The sequence below is a fragment of the Canis lupus genome, chromosome 6 (assembly GCF_011100685.1).
Source record: "Canis lupus familiaris isolate Mischka breed German Shepherd chromosome 6, alternate assembly UU_Cfam_GSD_1.0, whole genome shotgun sequence".
NCBI lineage: Eukaryota > Metazoa > Chordata > Mammalia > Carnivora > Canidae > Canis > Canis lupus.
This window is the reverse complement of record NC_049227.1, coordinates 17562868-17577269: the sequence shown is the minus strand read 5'-3', so window position 1 is coordinate 17577269 and position 14402 is coordinate 17562868. Positions and strand designations below refer to the sequence as shown.

The following is a 14402-nucleotide window of genomic DNA, read 5'->3' as shown; positions in this document are numbered from 1 at the left end:
TGTAACCAATCCGCAGGGGGCGTCTCCCTCCGTCTCAACGGCGACCGTTGCTAAGGGAGCTCGTGGTGGGAGGGAGCAAGGGTAGGACGCTCGCCAATCAGTGAGAAGGAAATGCACATGCGCAATAAGTTTCAGGCGCCGTCTGGGTGCCCTGGCTTCAAAGCGGCTAACAGGATGCCGGTGATGCCCTTAGAGCTAGGGGTTGTGAGTGTGGTGTCAGTTGCCACGGGAACTGTCTACTGGCCAATCACTGGGAGAGAGAGGAGGTGTTCAGGAAGAAACCAAAGGAGACCCGAGAGGCGGGACAAAGCGCGACCAATAGAAACAGGAAATGAAGTTTCGCCACATCCGGCATTGCCTGCGGCGCTTGCGCTCTTGGCTGAGGAGGCCGGTGACGTCCGGTGAAGTCCAAGATGGCGCTAGGCTGAGCCTGCTGCGGGTGAGGGGCCCGGGGCTGGCGGGGGAGGGATCCATCAGGTGTGTGCGGGGAAGGCTTGGAGCTGCGGAGCAGTGGCCGCCTCCACATCTCTGCTCTCTGTCTTCTGCAGGTGACGGAAGTGCTGCCTACGCTTGCTTGACGTCCCTCGGGAGACCCTGCGCCGCTCCTCGCCGCCGCGGCCATGTCTGGACCCGGCAACAAACGCGCCGCCGGCGACGGGGGCTCAGGGCCCCCAGAGAAGAAGCTGAGCCGCGAGGAGAAGACCACGACCACGCTTATAGAGCCTATTCGTCTTGGGGGCATCTCTTCTACGGTTCGTGGGCTCCTGCCTCAGTCCTCACAACTTGCCAGCCTCCCCATCTCTGGTTTCCGCCCAGATCGTCCAGAACCTTACATCCTAGCTCCCCAAGCTTAGCAGGAGCCACTTTACAGAATCCTCTGTTGAAGGAAACCGAGAACACGACGTCTGCCTTCCTTTTACAGATAGGGAAACAGGTTCCCAAAGGGAGTGTGAGTTGTCAAAGACTTGAGAGCTAGAGGCAAAAGCAGGACTTGACCCTCCTCACAATCAAGATGCTTTCTCTGGGGGTGTCAGAACCTCTTTAAATTCTGTTAGTGGTTAGTCTGGGGATACCATTGCTGTGTCCATTCCAGTTGCTCTCTTTTGCCTCTCTCTGTGACTGGTTTCTTGGGCTCTATTTGACCCTCTCCTCTGCCCCTTTGTTTTTCTTGGTAGGAGGAGATGGACCTGAAGGTTCTGCAGTTCAAGAACAAGAAACTAGCAGAGCGATTGGAACAGCGACAGGCTTGTGAAGATGAACTCCGAGAACGAATTGAGAAGCTGGAGAAGCGGCAGGCCACAGATGATGCCACACTGCTCATTGTCAATCGCTACTGGGCCCAGGTGGATGCCCCTCTGCTTTCCAAGACCTGGCCTCGATCCAGCTGCCAATCCTCAGACTACTCTGCTGGGAAAGGAGTATCATGCTGGGAAGCACCTGAGAGATTCATAACGTTTTTGGTGCTTTCTCCCTTCAGCTGGATGAAACTGTGGAAGCCCTTCTTCGACACCATGAGAGCCAGGGGGAGCTGTCTTCAGGGACAGATGCGCCTGGGACCCAGGAGGGGCCAGCACGTGATGAGACCCCTCTCACAGAACCAGGGACATCGGAACTGAGGGGTAGGGCCAGAGCCCTAGGATCTGGGCAGCTTAATTAAGTTCTGGGAAAGGTCCTGGAGTGGAGGGAACTTTCATATTACTCTACTGAATTCCCCACCACCCTTCACACACACACACACACACACACACACACACACACAACGATTTCATGATGTTTGGACAGCAAGTGCAGTGTTAGGTAAGGCCCCAGGCTTTGAAATCTGAGTGACTTGGTTCGTATTGCATGTCGTATTTGACACTCATTTAGTTCAAAAAACTGTCAGTATCTTGTGTTATCTACATAGGTAGTACTGTTAACAGCTTCAGAAGAGACAAAGATAAGAAATCTTGCCTCTGCCATCAGGGAGGAAGTTTTTTGTTTTTTGTTTTTTAAGATTTTATTTATTTATTAATGAAAGAAACAGAGAGCAAGAGAAAGGCAGAGACTCAGGCAGAGGGAGAAGCAGGCTTCATGCAGGGAGCCTGATGTGGGACTCAGTCCTGGGACTTCAGCATCACGCCCTGGGATCCACCCAGGGATCCACCCAAGAGAGAAAGTGATTTTAAATCATGAATAAAAAGGATAGGGACTCTTGAAAGAGAATTCGTGTATATGCACTCATGTGTATGGTTCTAATTTAGATAGAGAAGGCAGAAAAGGCTTCTCTGAGGAAGATTTGGAAGTCCTGTGGCCTTAAAATTATTTTAGCTCCCTGAACCTCCGTAGTTATGTAATACCAGTGTATTACAGGCATTGCTTGTGTTGGTTCATTGAGCATTGAGTGGCGAAGGGCTTGGTCTAGAACGTGGTATGGAGTGGTGGTAACTGCTGCTGGTCCCCTCGTGAGATTCTCACGAGGGTCTGTCCATTCCTTGCAGAGCCCCTACCAGTGCAGCTGCGGCCCCCCCTCAGTGAGCCAGCTTTGGCTTTTGTGGTAGCACTGGGCGCAAGCAGTAGTGAGGAGGTGGAGCTGCAGCTGCAGGGCCGAATGGAGTTCTCCAAGGCAGCTGTGTCCCGTGTTGTAGAGGCCTCAGACCGCCTACAGCGCCGAGTGGAGGAACTCTGTCAGCGAGTATACAGCCGAGGTTAGTTTTGTGTGTCCTACCGCAGAGGTGTCTATCCCTGTCTGTGTCTTCATTGTATCCCCTAAATGCCTGAGCCCAGAGGCAGCCATAATTTTCCAAGGAATGAATCAGCCACGTTCTCAGGGAAAAGTGTAGGTTGTAGAGGGGGCTCTGCTTTTGATTCACGGGGTTGAGTTCTAGTGAGCTGGGTGGGAGGAGTTGTTGATGCTTAAGGGGCCACTGTCTTCCAGCCGAAGACCTCTTTGGAGCACTTTGCACAGATTTTGGTTGCAGTTGCTCACTCATGAGGCATAGTAGTAAGTGTCTAGGCCTTGCAGGCTGACAGCCCTCATCCTGTCATTTTAGACTGGGCATTCTGGGCAGATGGCTCTCCTCTCTGAGCTGGTTTCCTCCTTTGTGCAGTGGGGATAAAGACTCCTGGCTTTGTCATGAGAAATTGGCAAGACAGCTGGTGGATCACACTGGGCACATAGCAGACTCCAGAATGAGTTAGTACTTTGCCCCATTGCCCTGGACTTGGCTCTTACCCGAGCCCTGCCTTCTCAGGGGACAGTGAGCCCCCCGGTGAGGTGGCTCGGGCACGTACCCGGGAGTTGGGTCGTGAGAACCGGCGGCTGCAGGACTTGGCCACCCAGCTACAAGAGAAGCACCACCGCATCTCATTGGAGGTGGGATTACAACCAGGGCAGGGTTTGGGTTAGATGTGCACCAAGGCTCTCAGGGAGCCAAGTCCTCTCTTCTAAGTATCTGACCCGATCATTGTCTCCAGTACTCTGAGCTCCAGGATAAAGTGACATCAGCAGAGACCAAGGTGCTGGAGATGGAGACGACAGTGGAGGATCTGCAGTGGGACATCGAGAAGCTGCGCAAGCGTGAGCAGAAGCTCAATAAACACCTGGCGGAGGCCTTGGAGCAGGTGGGGTTTGGTTGCTGGGTCAGATGGAGCCACGGCTGAGTACTCGGAACCCACGCTTCTTTCCTCCACCCCCATCGGTCTGTCTCTCCACAGCTCAACTCTGGCTACTACGTATCTGGGAGCTCCTCAGGTTTCCAGGGGGGTCAGATCACACTCAGCATGCAGAAGGTGAGCAGGCACCATTCTTTCCCATCCCTCCTGTGCCCTTTTCTCTGCCTCACCTATAAAAGTTTCCTCACAATTAAGGACAAACCATTGCATGGTCTCTGAGTCCCTTCCCTGTCCCTCATGGGTCTGTTTCATTCATTTGTTTACGTATTTAGTAAGTAGTTGTTAACATTAAGTGCTGGGCATGGTGCTCAGAAGCAGGCAGTATCAGAGGACAAAATAGATAAATAACAAAGTTTTCATGGAGCTCAGGTTCTAGTTGGAGGAGAAACAGGAAGTAAGATAGTACGCCAGGTGGTTATAGTTGCCCCAAAAAAGAAAGGATAGGAGAGAGACAAATGGGAGTGGGAGTGTGTTGTATTGGCTGGCATTCTTTTTTTTTTTTTTTTAATGTAAGCTGCAGGTTGTTTTTTGTTTGTTTTGTTTTGTTTTGTTTTTTTAGATTTTATTTATTCATGACAGAGAGAGAGAGAGGCAGAGACATAGGAGAGGGAGAAGCAGGCCCCTTTTGGTGAGCCCAGTGTGGGACTCGATCCCAGGATCCCGGGATCATGACCCGAGCCAAAGGCAGACGCTCAACTGGTGAACCACCCAGGTGCCCGTACTGCCTGGCATTCTTGGCTGGCTGCCTGAAGACAGCACTGAGAGAACTCAGGGTCTCACTGAGAGAGCTCTCACTTCTTGCTCATTGCACATCTTTTTGGTGCTGTAGGGGTCATCGTTCCCTGTTAACTCCTTATTTCAGATTCCTCTCCAGGTCTCTCAGGAAGGCTTCCCTAACTGCCTGTCAGTTACAAGCCTCAGTTCCTAGCCCTGACTGCTCATTGTTTCCTCCCACTTACTTGGGAGTCCTTAGGAGAGTGCTTGGGTCTGACTTGTCTGGGAGTTTCAGAATCCATCATCAGCCACACTCAGTGGGGATGTGAGGGGAGTTCGCATCCCGGCCTGGTCCTGCCTCCCACAGCCCCTCCCATTCCACAGTTCGAGATGCTGAATGCAGAGTTGGAGGAAAACCAGGAATTGGCCAACAGCCGTATGGCAGAGCTGGAGAAGCTACAGGCTGAACTTCAGGGCGCTGTGCGGACCAACGAGCGCCTCAAGGTGAACTCTCTTTAGGACCAAGAGGGCCTGTACCTGCCAGTTGATGACTGGGCCCTGAATCCTCTTACTGTTCTTGGGCACCCTACCCCTAGGTGGCCCTGCGGAGCCTTCCTGAGGAGGTGGTGCGGGAAACAGGGGAGTACCGAATGCTGCAGGCCCAGTTTTCACTGCTCTACAATGAGTCTCTGCAAGTCAAGACCCAGCTAGATGAGGCCCGGGGGCTGCTGCTGGCTACCAAGAATTCCCACCTGAGACACATTGAACACATGGAGGTATGGCCCTGGAGCAGACCTCAGGGTCAAGGTATTCCTGGCTTTCGCAGGCCCTGTGTGCTGCTGGGTGGAACCTGGGAATAGATTGTTCTAGGCCACTGAGGCCTGAGGTGGGGGGAGAAGAGAGGAGTTTCCCAGGGGGCTGAGGGATTGTGTGGGTCCTTAACACCTCAACCTACAGAGCGATGAGCTGGGGCTGCAGAAGAAGCTGCGCACAGAGGTTATCCAGCTGGAGGACACGCTGGCCCAGGTACGCAAGGAGTACGAGATGCTGCGCATCGAGTTTGAACAGAACCTGGCAGCCAACGAGCAGGCGGGTATGTGGTGAGGACGAGGTGGAGGTGGGGCCTTATCTGGGATTGCTGGTCCCTGGTGTGGGGATGCTGCTTATCCAGATGCAAGGGGTTAAGCCCCTTCCTTTCGCAGAACCTCCTCTCCCTGGCCAGAACAGAGATCATACCACCTGGCTCAAAGGCATGGTAAGGGTCACAACCAGCTGAGGTGGCTGACAGAGCAGGCACAGCCAGAACATGAGCTGTTGGCCCCATCTGTGGTTCTCTGACCTTACGGTGTTTCTCTCTTAAAGGTATTTGTTCATTTTACAAAGATTTTTGAACATTATCTATAAGTCTGGTTCTCTTCTAGGTTTTGGGATTGTCTGTGAACAAAACACAGACAATCCCTGCTACTGTGGAATAGTATTGTAGTGGAGGAAGACAACAAAGTGAAAAATAGACCATGTGTGTTAGGTAGTGGCAAATATGTCATGAAAAATAAAGCAGGAAAGATAGGAAGTGTTAGGAGATGAGGGGGTTGTAGATTTGGATGGGGAGGCCAGAAGAGTGAAACTCAGAAGGTCACCTTTGTTTAAAAATATAAAAGAAGTAAAAAAAAAAAAAATAAAATATATATATATATGTATATATATATATATGTAAAAGAAGTGGACTAATTTAGTTTGATGAATATTACAGTTATATGTTCCTTTGAAGGAAATTTGGAAATACTAAAAAAAATTTACATTAACAGAGATAATACAAATAGTCTCTCAAGTTATTACTTTTGGGTGAATTTCCTTCAAGCCTGGGTTATCACTTTAATGAGATCACACTCTGTGTAAGGCCTCACTTTCCCTTTCCTCTACAATGGGAATGATGGCTGTGGCTCCCCTGCTTCCCTCACTGAGGGATCAGGCCCTTAATGCAGAGGCCGGTCTAACTCCTTACTTTACAACCCTCTCCCAGGGCCCATCAACCGAGAGATGCGCCACCTGATCAGCAGCCTCCAAAACCACAACCACCAGCTAAAGGGGGACGCCCAGCGGTACAAGCGGAAACTGCGGGAAGTGCAGGCTGAGATTGGCAAGGTGAAGACGGGGCTGCCTGGGAAAACCCTTGGCTGGACCTAAGTGAGCACTGTCTCACCTCAGCCCTGTTCTCTGCCTTTGCAGCTCCGGGCCCAGGCCAGTGGCTCAACCCACTCCGTCCCCAACCTGGGCCACCCAGAGGACTCTGGCCTCAGTGCCCCAGCCCCAGGGAAAGAAGAGGGTGGGCCAGGCCCAGTCACTGCCCCCGATGGCAGGAAGGAGATGGCTTCAGTGCCTGGTGTCACCACTACTACCTCCTCAGCAAAGAAGGAGGAGCTGGTCCCTTCTGAGGAAGATGTCCAGGCCCTAACTCCTGGCTCCCAGGGTCCCTCCTCCCGGAGCCGAGAACCTGAGGCCAGGCCCAAGCGGGAGCTTCGTGAGCGGGAAGGGCCTGGTCTTGGACCCCCATCTGTAGCCTCAGCTCTCTCAAGGGCTGATCGGGAGAAGGCCAAGGTGGAAGAGGCCAAGAGGAAGGAGTCAGAACTCCTCAAAGGTCTCCGAGCAGAGCTCAAGTGAGGCCCTATTCCTGGTTTCTGTCCCACCCCTATCAAAGTGGCCTCCAGCCGCATTCACCAAGCCTTCCTCCTGTACCTCCCCAGGAAGGCCCAGGAAAGCCAGAAGGAGATGAAGCTGCTGCTGGACATGTACAAGTCAGCACCCAAAGAACAACGGGATAAGGTGCAGCTCATGGCAGCTGAACGCAAGGCCAAGGCTGAGGTGAGGACAGGTAGGGTCCTATGGGGCATGCGCAGAGGCTGCCCTGGGGGATTCTGACCAGAGCAGAGCCCTAGGTCAGCGGGAAGCAGTGATAAAAGCTAACTCTTTCTGGTGGTTGTAGGTTGATGAACTACGGAGCCGCATTCGAGAATTGGAGGAGAGGGACCGAAGGGAGAGCAAAAAAATTGCAGATGAGGATGCCCTGCGGCGCATTCGGCAGGCGGAGGAGCAGATCGAACATCTGCAGCGCAAGTTGGGTGCTACCAAGCAGGTGTGGCCCCCTTGTGGTCCCCTGGCCTCTGAGTGTTGGGATTCCCTTAACTCCTGTTGAGTGCTTCTAGCAGACGGTCCGGGACCACTCTGTTCAGCCCTGTTTTCCTGTGGTTTTCTCACAATCATCTCCCATGTTCCATCTCGTCCCTGTCCATTTGCTGCAGGAAGAGGAAGCTCTGCTGTCAGAGATGGATGTAACTGGTCAAGCTTTTGAGGACATGCAGGAGCAAAATGGGCGGCTGCTACAGCAGTTACGGGAAAAGGATGATGCCAACTTTAAGCTGATGTCAGAGCGGATCAAGGCCAACCAGATTCACAAGCTACTGCGGGAGGAGAAGGATGAGCTGGGCGAGCAAGTTCTGGGCCTAAAGTCCCAGGTATGGCTGACCTGGGCTCGCAGGGTGGAGCTGGAGGGGCAGTGGCTCCCCAGCACTGAGTCACCACCCCTGACCTCAGGTGGATGCCCAGCTGCTGACCGTGCAAAAGTTGGAGGAAAAAGAACGGGCCTTGCAGGGCAGCCTTGGGGGTGTGGAGAAGGAGCTGACGCTGCGCAGCCAAGCCCTGGAGCTCAACAAGAGGAAGGTGAGGCCAGGCCCGAGGGGAGAAAGCAACCTAGGAAGGTGGCTTGCAGCTGAAGCCTGCTGTGCCTCCTTTCCCAGCCCAGCTCACATCGAGAATGCTTACTGTGTTCTAGTCCTTGTGCTGAGGTTTGTCCGTGCCGGGTTGCCTTTGGGTCTCATAACAACTATAAGATGGTGTTTGTTATTATGTGCTTTTCTCAGTGAGGAAACTGAGGCTCAGGGCCGGCAGCTGACTTGCTCAATAAAGAGTGGACTTGGAATTGGGGCCTGGATCTCCTTAGCTCCAGAACCTACGTCTTGAGCACAGCACCGGTTAGCTGCAAAGGAGGGATGCTGGTCCCTGTGGCATTGTTGTATTAAACCTCAGGAATGTCTCTGTGACGGCAGAGGCTTAAGATCAGTGTTGGTTTTCATCTTTCCCCGTTGGGCTTTTTTCTTCACCCTTTCATTAATTGATAAAAGCGGTAACATTCATGCTCTTACTATGAACCCCCAACACCAAGTGCTGGGGAGAACCTGGTCCTAGAAGTGGGGACTTCCAGTCTCGAGGGGCAGATAACCAACCAATAATCCCACAGATAAAATACGTTCTCGGAGATTCCGGTAAGTCTGGTGAAGGGAAGCTAAGGTGCTCTGAAAGAAAAATAGGGGAACCTGCCTCGGGAGCTGAATATAAGCTGAGGCCTAAGGGGGCCACTAGGAAGAAATATGTGCATTGAGGAGTTAAGGAGAGCAGAGAGAAGAGCCCTGTGGAGGCTCACAGATGGAGGAGAGAGCATCATGCAAGTGAGGAAGTTTGTGGGGAACTGCAGAGAATAGAAGTAGGGAAAGGTAGGTTAGGAGGCAGGACTACAGTGAAGATACTAGACTTGATCCCAAGAGCAAGAGTCACTGAAACATTTGATACAGGCATCTGTGGACCATGGCTCCACACGCCTGACTCCTCTGGCTCAAGCAAACGGTGCCCACCCCTACCTGTCCCACCTACCTCAGGCTGTGGAAGCGGCCCAGCTGGCTGAGGACCTAAAGGTGCAGCTGGAACACGTGCAGACGCGGCTGCGAGAGATCCAGCCTTGCCTGGCAGAGAGTCGGGCTGCTCGTGAGAAGGAGAGCTTCAACCTCAAGAGGGCTCAGGTGAGTGCGTGTGGGGCAGGGGCAGTGCAGGGCAGGGGCAGTGTGGCTCAGGGTCTCACTGAGGTGGCATCGGGGAAAGGAGTTCAATAGGAGAACCCTTGGACTTAGCCTAGTCCTTCTGCCCCAGGAGGATATATCACGGCTGCGACGCAAGTTGGAGAAGCAGAGGAAGGTGGAGGTTTATGCAGATGCCGATGAAATCCTTCAGGAGGAGATCAAGGAGTACAAGGTGGGGCTGTGGGATTGAGTTGTGCCCCATCAACCCAGGAAATCTTAGATGGGGAATTGGTGAGAGCTATAGTGGATAGTCTGGGGACCCCAGAAATAGGTAGCAAAAAGCGGGCAGAACTTTGGTTATGGAGAGTCAAACAACTGACCAAGTGTCATAAATGTACTTGTGCCAGGCACAATGCCTAGCTAGGTGTAGAAAGGCTAGGATCACGCCCTAGTTACAGATTCCTTGAAGCTGACCATTTGTTACAGGCAGTCACGTATTCAGAGTGATGAGCATTGCAATGGCAGAGACTGGGAGGGTGTGGCAGCTCTGGGAGTGGTTAGCAGGCTTCCTGAAAGGAATGTAATCCAAGGAAAACCTGAAGGAGGAGGGTTGACTATGAGGACTGAGGACAAGAGGGTTCCAACAACGGAAAAGGCAAAAGTCGAGGCCCATCACTGAGAGTGGTGTGCTGGAGGACAGATTGCTGGACACAGTAGTTAGAAGGCAGAATGTGGGTTTTGTGGGGAGCAGGAAGGCTGGGGGCCTGGGACAGTCATATCTTAAGGGTGTTGTGAGTCAGGTGAATTATTTGGCTTATCCTGTAAGCAGTGTAGTAGAGACATCACAGGGTTTTAAACCAGAGTGATGTGGTCTAATTTGCTATTAGATTTGGCAGAGAGGAGGTAAAGACTAGAGACAAAGAAAAAGAAGTTTGTTAAGATTTTGGAGTTATTGAGGCAAAAACTGGTAGGGAGCTAGCCTGGGGTGTTAGAGACAAGTAGAGGAGGTCGGGATATTCAGGAGGCAGCGGTGGACTCAGCAGTGGATTGGTGCATGGAGGGAGCTGGAGATACTGAGAACGCCTGGGTTTGATTTGAGAAACCAAGGTGCATGACAAGTGGCACATAATTATGGGATTAGGAAGTCTGTGGAGGAGCAGGTTTTGGTGGACAGTGTTGTGTCTCAAGGATATTGAAAATGAGGTAGGTGCCTGTAGGAGGCTGGTTGGGAAGGCACTCAAAGCAGAAGGACCCTGGATGACAGGGGCTTGAGGCATTGTGAGTAGAAGCAGTGGTGGGAGCCACATACAACTGTGGTTACCCAGGGAGGGTCTGTGGCATGGTAAAGGACAGGTCATTCTTTTCCCTTAGGAATCTCAAAGCTTTATTAAATGATAGGTAGAAGAAGAGAAGCCTGTTATTTGGCCTTGAAGGGGCAGAGGCAGCTTGGGGCAGCCATGGGTTGGGGATAGGAGGGCTTCTTTAGAAGAGATGGACTTGGACAGGTGGTGTGGTGTGAAAGCTAGGGAAGAGGTGATGCTGGGGCAGTGGGCTGGGTGGGCTAGGCTGGGCTGGGCTTTCAAGCAGTGCAGAGGAAAAATGTTGGGGAATGCTGAGTTGAGGGAATCCCTGGAGTTGAAAGTGAGATCTGGTGGCTGGTGGGAGGTATCAGGATAGGAGAGGAGACTTGTAAAACCTCATAGAGAAGCGTGAGTCCAGGGACCCAGCAGAATCTCTGGGTGGTACTAAGGGTGGGCCCAGTTAAGGGCAGAGACGGCAGGTTTCTAGTGGTACTGCTATACCCAGCTGTGACTGAGCAGGTACAAATGAAGAGGAGGTAGACGGCTTCAGCCAGGATTGGGGTTTGCCAGAGGTGGCCAGAGGGGTGAGAGATCCAGCCTCAGCGTAGAGGAGTCTGGGCTGAGCCTGTGGGTTGCCATCCTTGAAAAGGGACATGTTGGCCACTGGCCACCACTGCATAGGGTAGAATCCCGATTCTACTACTTTCTAGTTTTGAGAGCTTACTCAGCTTCTGAGCTTCAGTTTGCTCATGTGGAGAGTGTTCTGCCGTGGTTCCGGGGAGAGTTAGATGGAGTCAGTTATGTGGTGGGCTTAGTCTGGACGACCTCCTGCTATCAGCTCGGGGTCTGGGTGCCATCAGGACTGCCCGAGCTGATGCCTTTGCCTGGCCCAGGCGCGGTTGACCTGCCCCTGCTGTAACACCCGCAAGAAGGATGCAGTCCTTACCAAGTGCTTCCACGTTTTCTGCTTCGAGTGTGTGCGGGGCCGCTATGAGGCCCGCCAGAGGAAGTGCCCCAAGTGCAACGCGGCCTTTGGTGCCCACGACTTCCATCGTGTCTACATCAGCTGAACCTGTAACTCAGGGGACTTTGGAACACCCACGGACCCTGGGGGCTGTGCCTCCAGTCCCTCCCCACCCCACATTCAGTGGCCCCTACCCTCCATTCCAGACCCTGTGGGCCCAGCCCCCCTCCACCTGGTTGGTTTGGGGATCCCAGTGCATGCTAGTGGGAGTGAGATCCGTCAAGCTCAGTTCCACCTTTGACCACAGTCAGAGCTACAGCCTAAGGGGCACCTGCCCTGCAGGAAGGGTCTGCTGTGAGTGGCCTGAGGGGCCTAGAGCACTCAACTGAGCTTCTAGAAGCTGGCCCTAAACCTTTTCCATGAGTTGACTCCTAGTCAGCTATCTCCATGGGCCCATCCTAGTCCAAAGGGTGAAATCCCCCAGGCTGGACCTCCTACCCAAGAGGAGGTTTACTACCTGCCAACCCACAAGTGAGGACCAAGGGTGGGCCAGTGTCCCCAGCGCCTTAACTCTGGGGCCCAGGGAGGCTTTCCAAGCTTGGGTGGGGCTTCCCTCCTGTGGAGTTCCCGGGGCTCTTTGGTTGGCTCTTATGCTAAGGGCCAAAGCAGGTACCCCCTGAGAGGGGTGGGGCACTATCCTTTTCTTTTGGGAAACTTTGGCTGCTGCAGTCATTTTGCCCTCATCTCAGGAGTGTTGAACCAAGGTCATCAGTCTCTAATCAGCCTCCCACCTCCACCCCTATCTGTTTCTCTCCCGAACCCCCTTATCCCCACCTCATGCTTCCTGACTCCACTGGGTCCCCAGCCCAGACCCTGCTTTCATTCTGATGGCCTTAACTGCACTGGAGGCAGAACTTCCCAGGAGGGGAAGGGACAGACTAGTGGCTGGGCCAACTTCTGATCATTCCAGGTAGAGGAGCTTCATCTAACACTCTGTGACTGAGCCTGTCCCCACGACGCTTCCTGTGCTGCCTGCCTCAGCAAATTCCCATGGGTTGTAAAGGCAGCAGGCAGGGACCTGGAAGGTGGAGCTGCTGACAGGTGCAAGGGTCCAGTCAGACCCACAGGCCCTGCTCTAGAGATGTCTTGTATAGGCTGTTGATTGTTATGAATAAACGTCCAACCCTCAGCCGACACTGCGAGTAGCCAGGCTTTCTGCTAATCATGGCCCCGGATTTTAGCTGCCACACTTATCCTGGTGCTGCCCTGGCTGGCATGTGAACTCCAAGGCCTGCACAGAAACCTCGACTTACCCCGCTCCCAGCATCTAGTTACGTTTGAACCTAACTTTGGTCTCGGATCCCAGACTTCTCACGGGAGGAGCATGTCTGCAGGGGGAGAGCATTCATCGATGCCAACCGTCGCCAGCCTGCCCCCTGCTCCCATGGGGCAGGGCCGACCCCGGATCCTGACAGCCCTGCCGGCCCCCTCCCACCCGGGCTCGCCACGCCCCTCGCAGTCTGGCCGCAGGAATGCCGGGAGCCTCGTGTTGGATTCCGGGAAATGTAGTCCCTTGTTGGCACCTGCAACAAGGTCCTCGGTGGGGAGAGCTGGTTCCCGGGTTGTGCCGGCCAAACGCAGGCCTGGACCCAGGCTGTGGGCTGTCCCTCCCCAGCGGCTTCAGCCGCCCCTCCCCCGCGGGCGGACAGATTAGAGCAGCGCAGCGGGTGACTTTCTTCATTGCAACTTGGCATCGGGCGCTGGCCCTGTCCTCGAGAACCGCGTGTCGAGTGGCGTCTGTGGGTTCAGCTTGCTGTCAGGTCCGTGGGCGGAGCCTTCACTGCGGCCGTGACGGGGGTCGCGCCGGGGCCGGCGCCGACCCGGCTAAGTGCCGGAGTTGGGCCCATGGTTGTGGTGGCGGCCGCAGGCTTGGCAGCAGTCGTGCCTTCGCGCGGCCCTTCCAGCGGTCGCACCCTCGCGGGGGCTCGCGGCCTTTTCCGCCTTCGGGCCCCACCTGGCGTCCAGGCTTTCAGCGGGATAGCAGCGGCTGGACCAGGTTGGAGTGGAGACCGACACGCGGGCAACGGTGACTTCCGGCGCCGGGGTGGCCGCGGCGGGTACGCTCGCCGAGACCCGGGCCGCGGCGGGGGATGGCATCGGGCCGCCGAGGAAGTGTCCACCGCCCAAGGGCAGCGGACGCCAGGCCGGGAAAAAACGCAGCATATTGCATCATAGAGATGCGGGACGGCTCTGAGAGAAGGGGGGCGCCCGGAGCGGGCCGGGTCAGCCAATCCAATGTGAGCACTCTTCTCTTTCCCAGGAGTCTCTGCACGGGCTCTTTCAGTAAATCCAAGTCTCTACACATTACCTCCCCAAATGTCTTTGGTCAGTCTCCATATCCGAAAAAGTAAAAATTCAGGTCCTTGTGTCTAATAAAGTAGACATTAAACCCCTTGTTCAAGCTCAAGCCCAAGGGAGTGGGATAAAGATGCCAGAGTTTCTGAGGGGGCTCTGCCTTAGGGGCTGGTCAGATCCCTTCACTCAGGTTTGACCCCTTACAGCCCTCAGCAGTCCTGGGTGGCCTCAGCAGCTCTGATACCCTGGGCCCCTGGGATGGGCAGACCAAAGTTCCTCCTGAACAACCCTGACCTTAGCTGGCTTCAGGGGTGAGTGAGCAGATGTTGGCCTCAGCGGTCAAGGTGCCTGTCTTAGCCAGAACTAGGGCCACTTTTGTGTGATTGGCCAGAGTTCAGCAGAGCATCTGACACTGACCACTCTCTAAAACTTCCTTGGACTGTGGTGCTACAGTCTCTTGACTGTTCTCACACTGTCTTCTGCTGGTCCTATTCTCCACCCCTAAGCTCCACCCTTTCCTCTCCTCTCCACCACTCTCCCTGTATGTTTATCCGTGGCTTTGGCCACAGCTAA

At 54.0% G+C, this 14402-nt stretch overlaps 1 protein-coding gene across 1 annotated transcript; it reads left to right on the top strand.

The window, feature by feature from the left end:
* Positions 1-284: 284 nt before the first annotated feature.
* RNF40 (ring finger protein 40) lies at positions 285-12670 on the top strand. The gene is made up of 20 exons (XM_038539781.1): positions 285-439; positions 549-752; positions 1176-1343; positions 1478-1619; positions 2478-2684; positions 3231-3352; positions 3454-3600; positions 3694-3768; positions 4750-4869; positions 4962-5141; positions 5323-5458; positions 6386-6507; positions 6592-7019; positions 7107-7224; positions 7346-7495; positions 7662-7874; positions 7954-8079; positions 9072-9212; positions 9340-9441; positions 11404-12670. The coding sequence occupies exons 2-20, from the start codon at positions 621-623 to the stop codon at positions 11578-11580; spliced, it is 3006 nt and encodes a 1001-aa protein (XP_038395709.1). The 5' UTR covers positions 285-439; positions 549-620; the 3' UTR covers positions 11581-12670.
* Positions 12671-14402: the final 1732 nt, after the last annotated feature.

What these genes read in the sequence shown, in the direction of transcription:
- RNF40 (XM_038539781.1), top strand. Translation starts at nt 621, where the DNA reads ATGTCTGGACCCGGCAACAAACGCGCCGCCGGCGACGGGGGCTCAGGG. An exon ending in TCAGCGAGTATACAGCCGAG is followed by an intron (nt 2,685 to 3,230) that starts GTTAGTTTTGTG and finishes CTGCCTTCTCAG; the next exon opens with GGGACAGTGAGCCCCCCGGT. An exon ending in ACCACCGCATCTCATTGGAG is followed by an intron (nt 3,353 to 3,453) that starts GTGGGATTACAA and finishes CATTGTCTCCAG; the next exon opens with TACTCTGAGCTCCAGGATAA.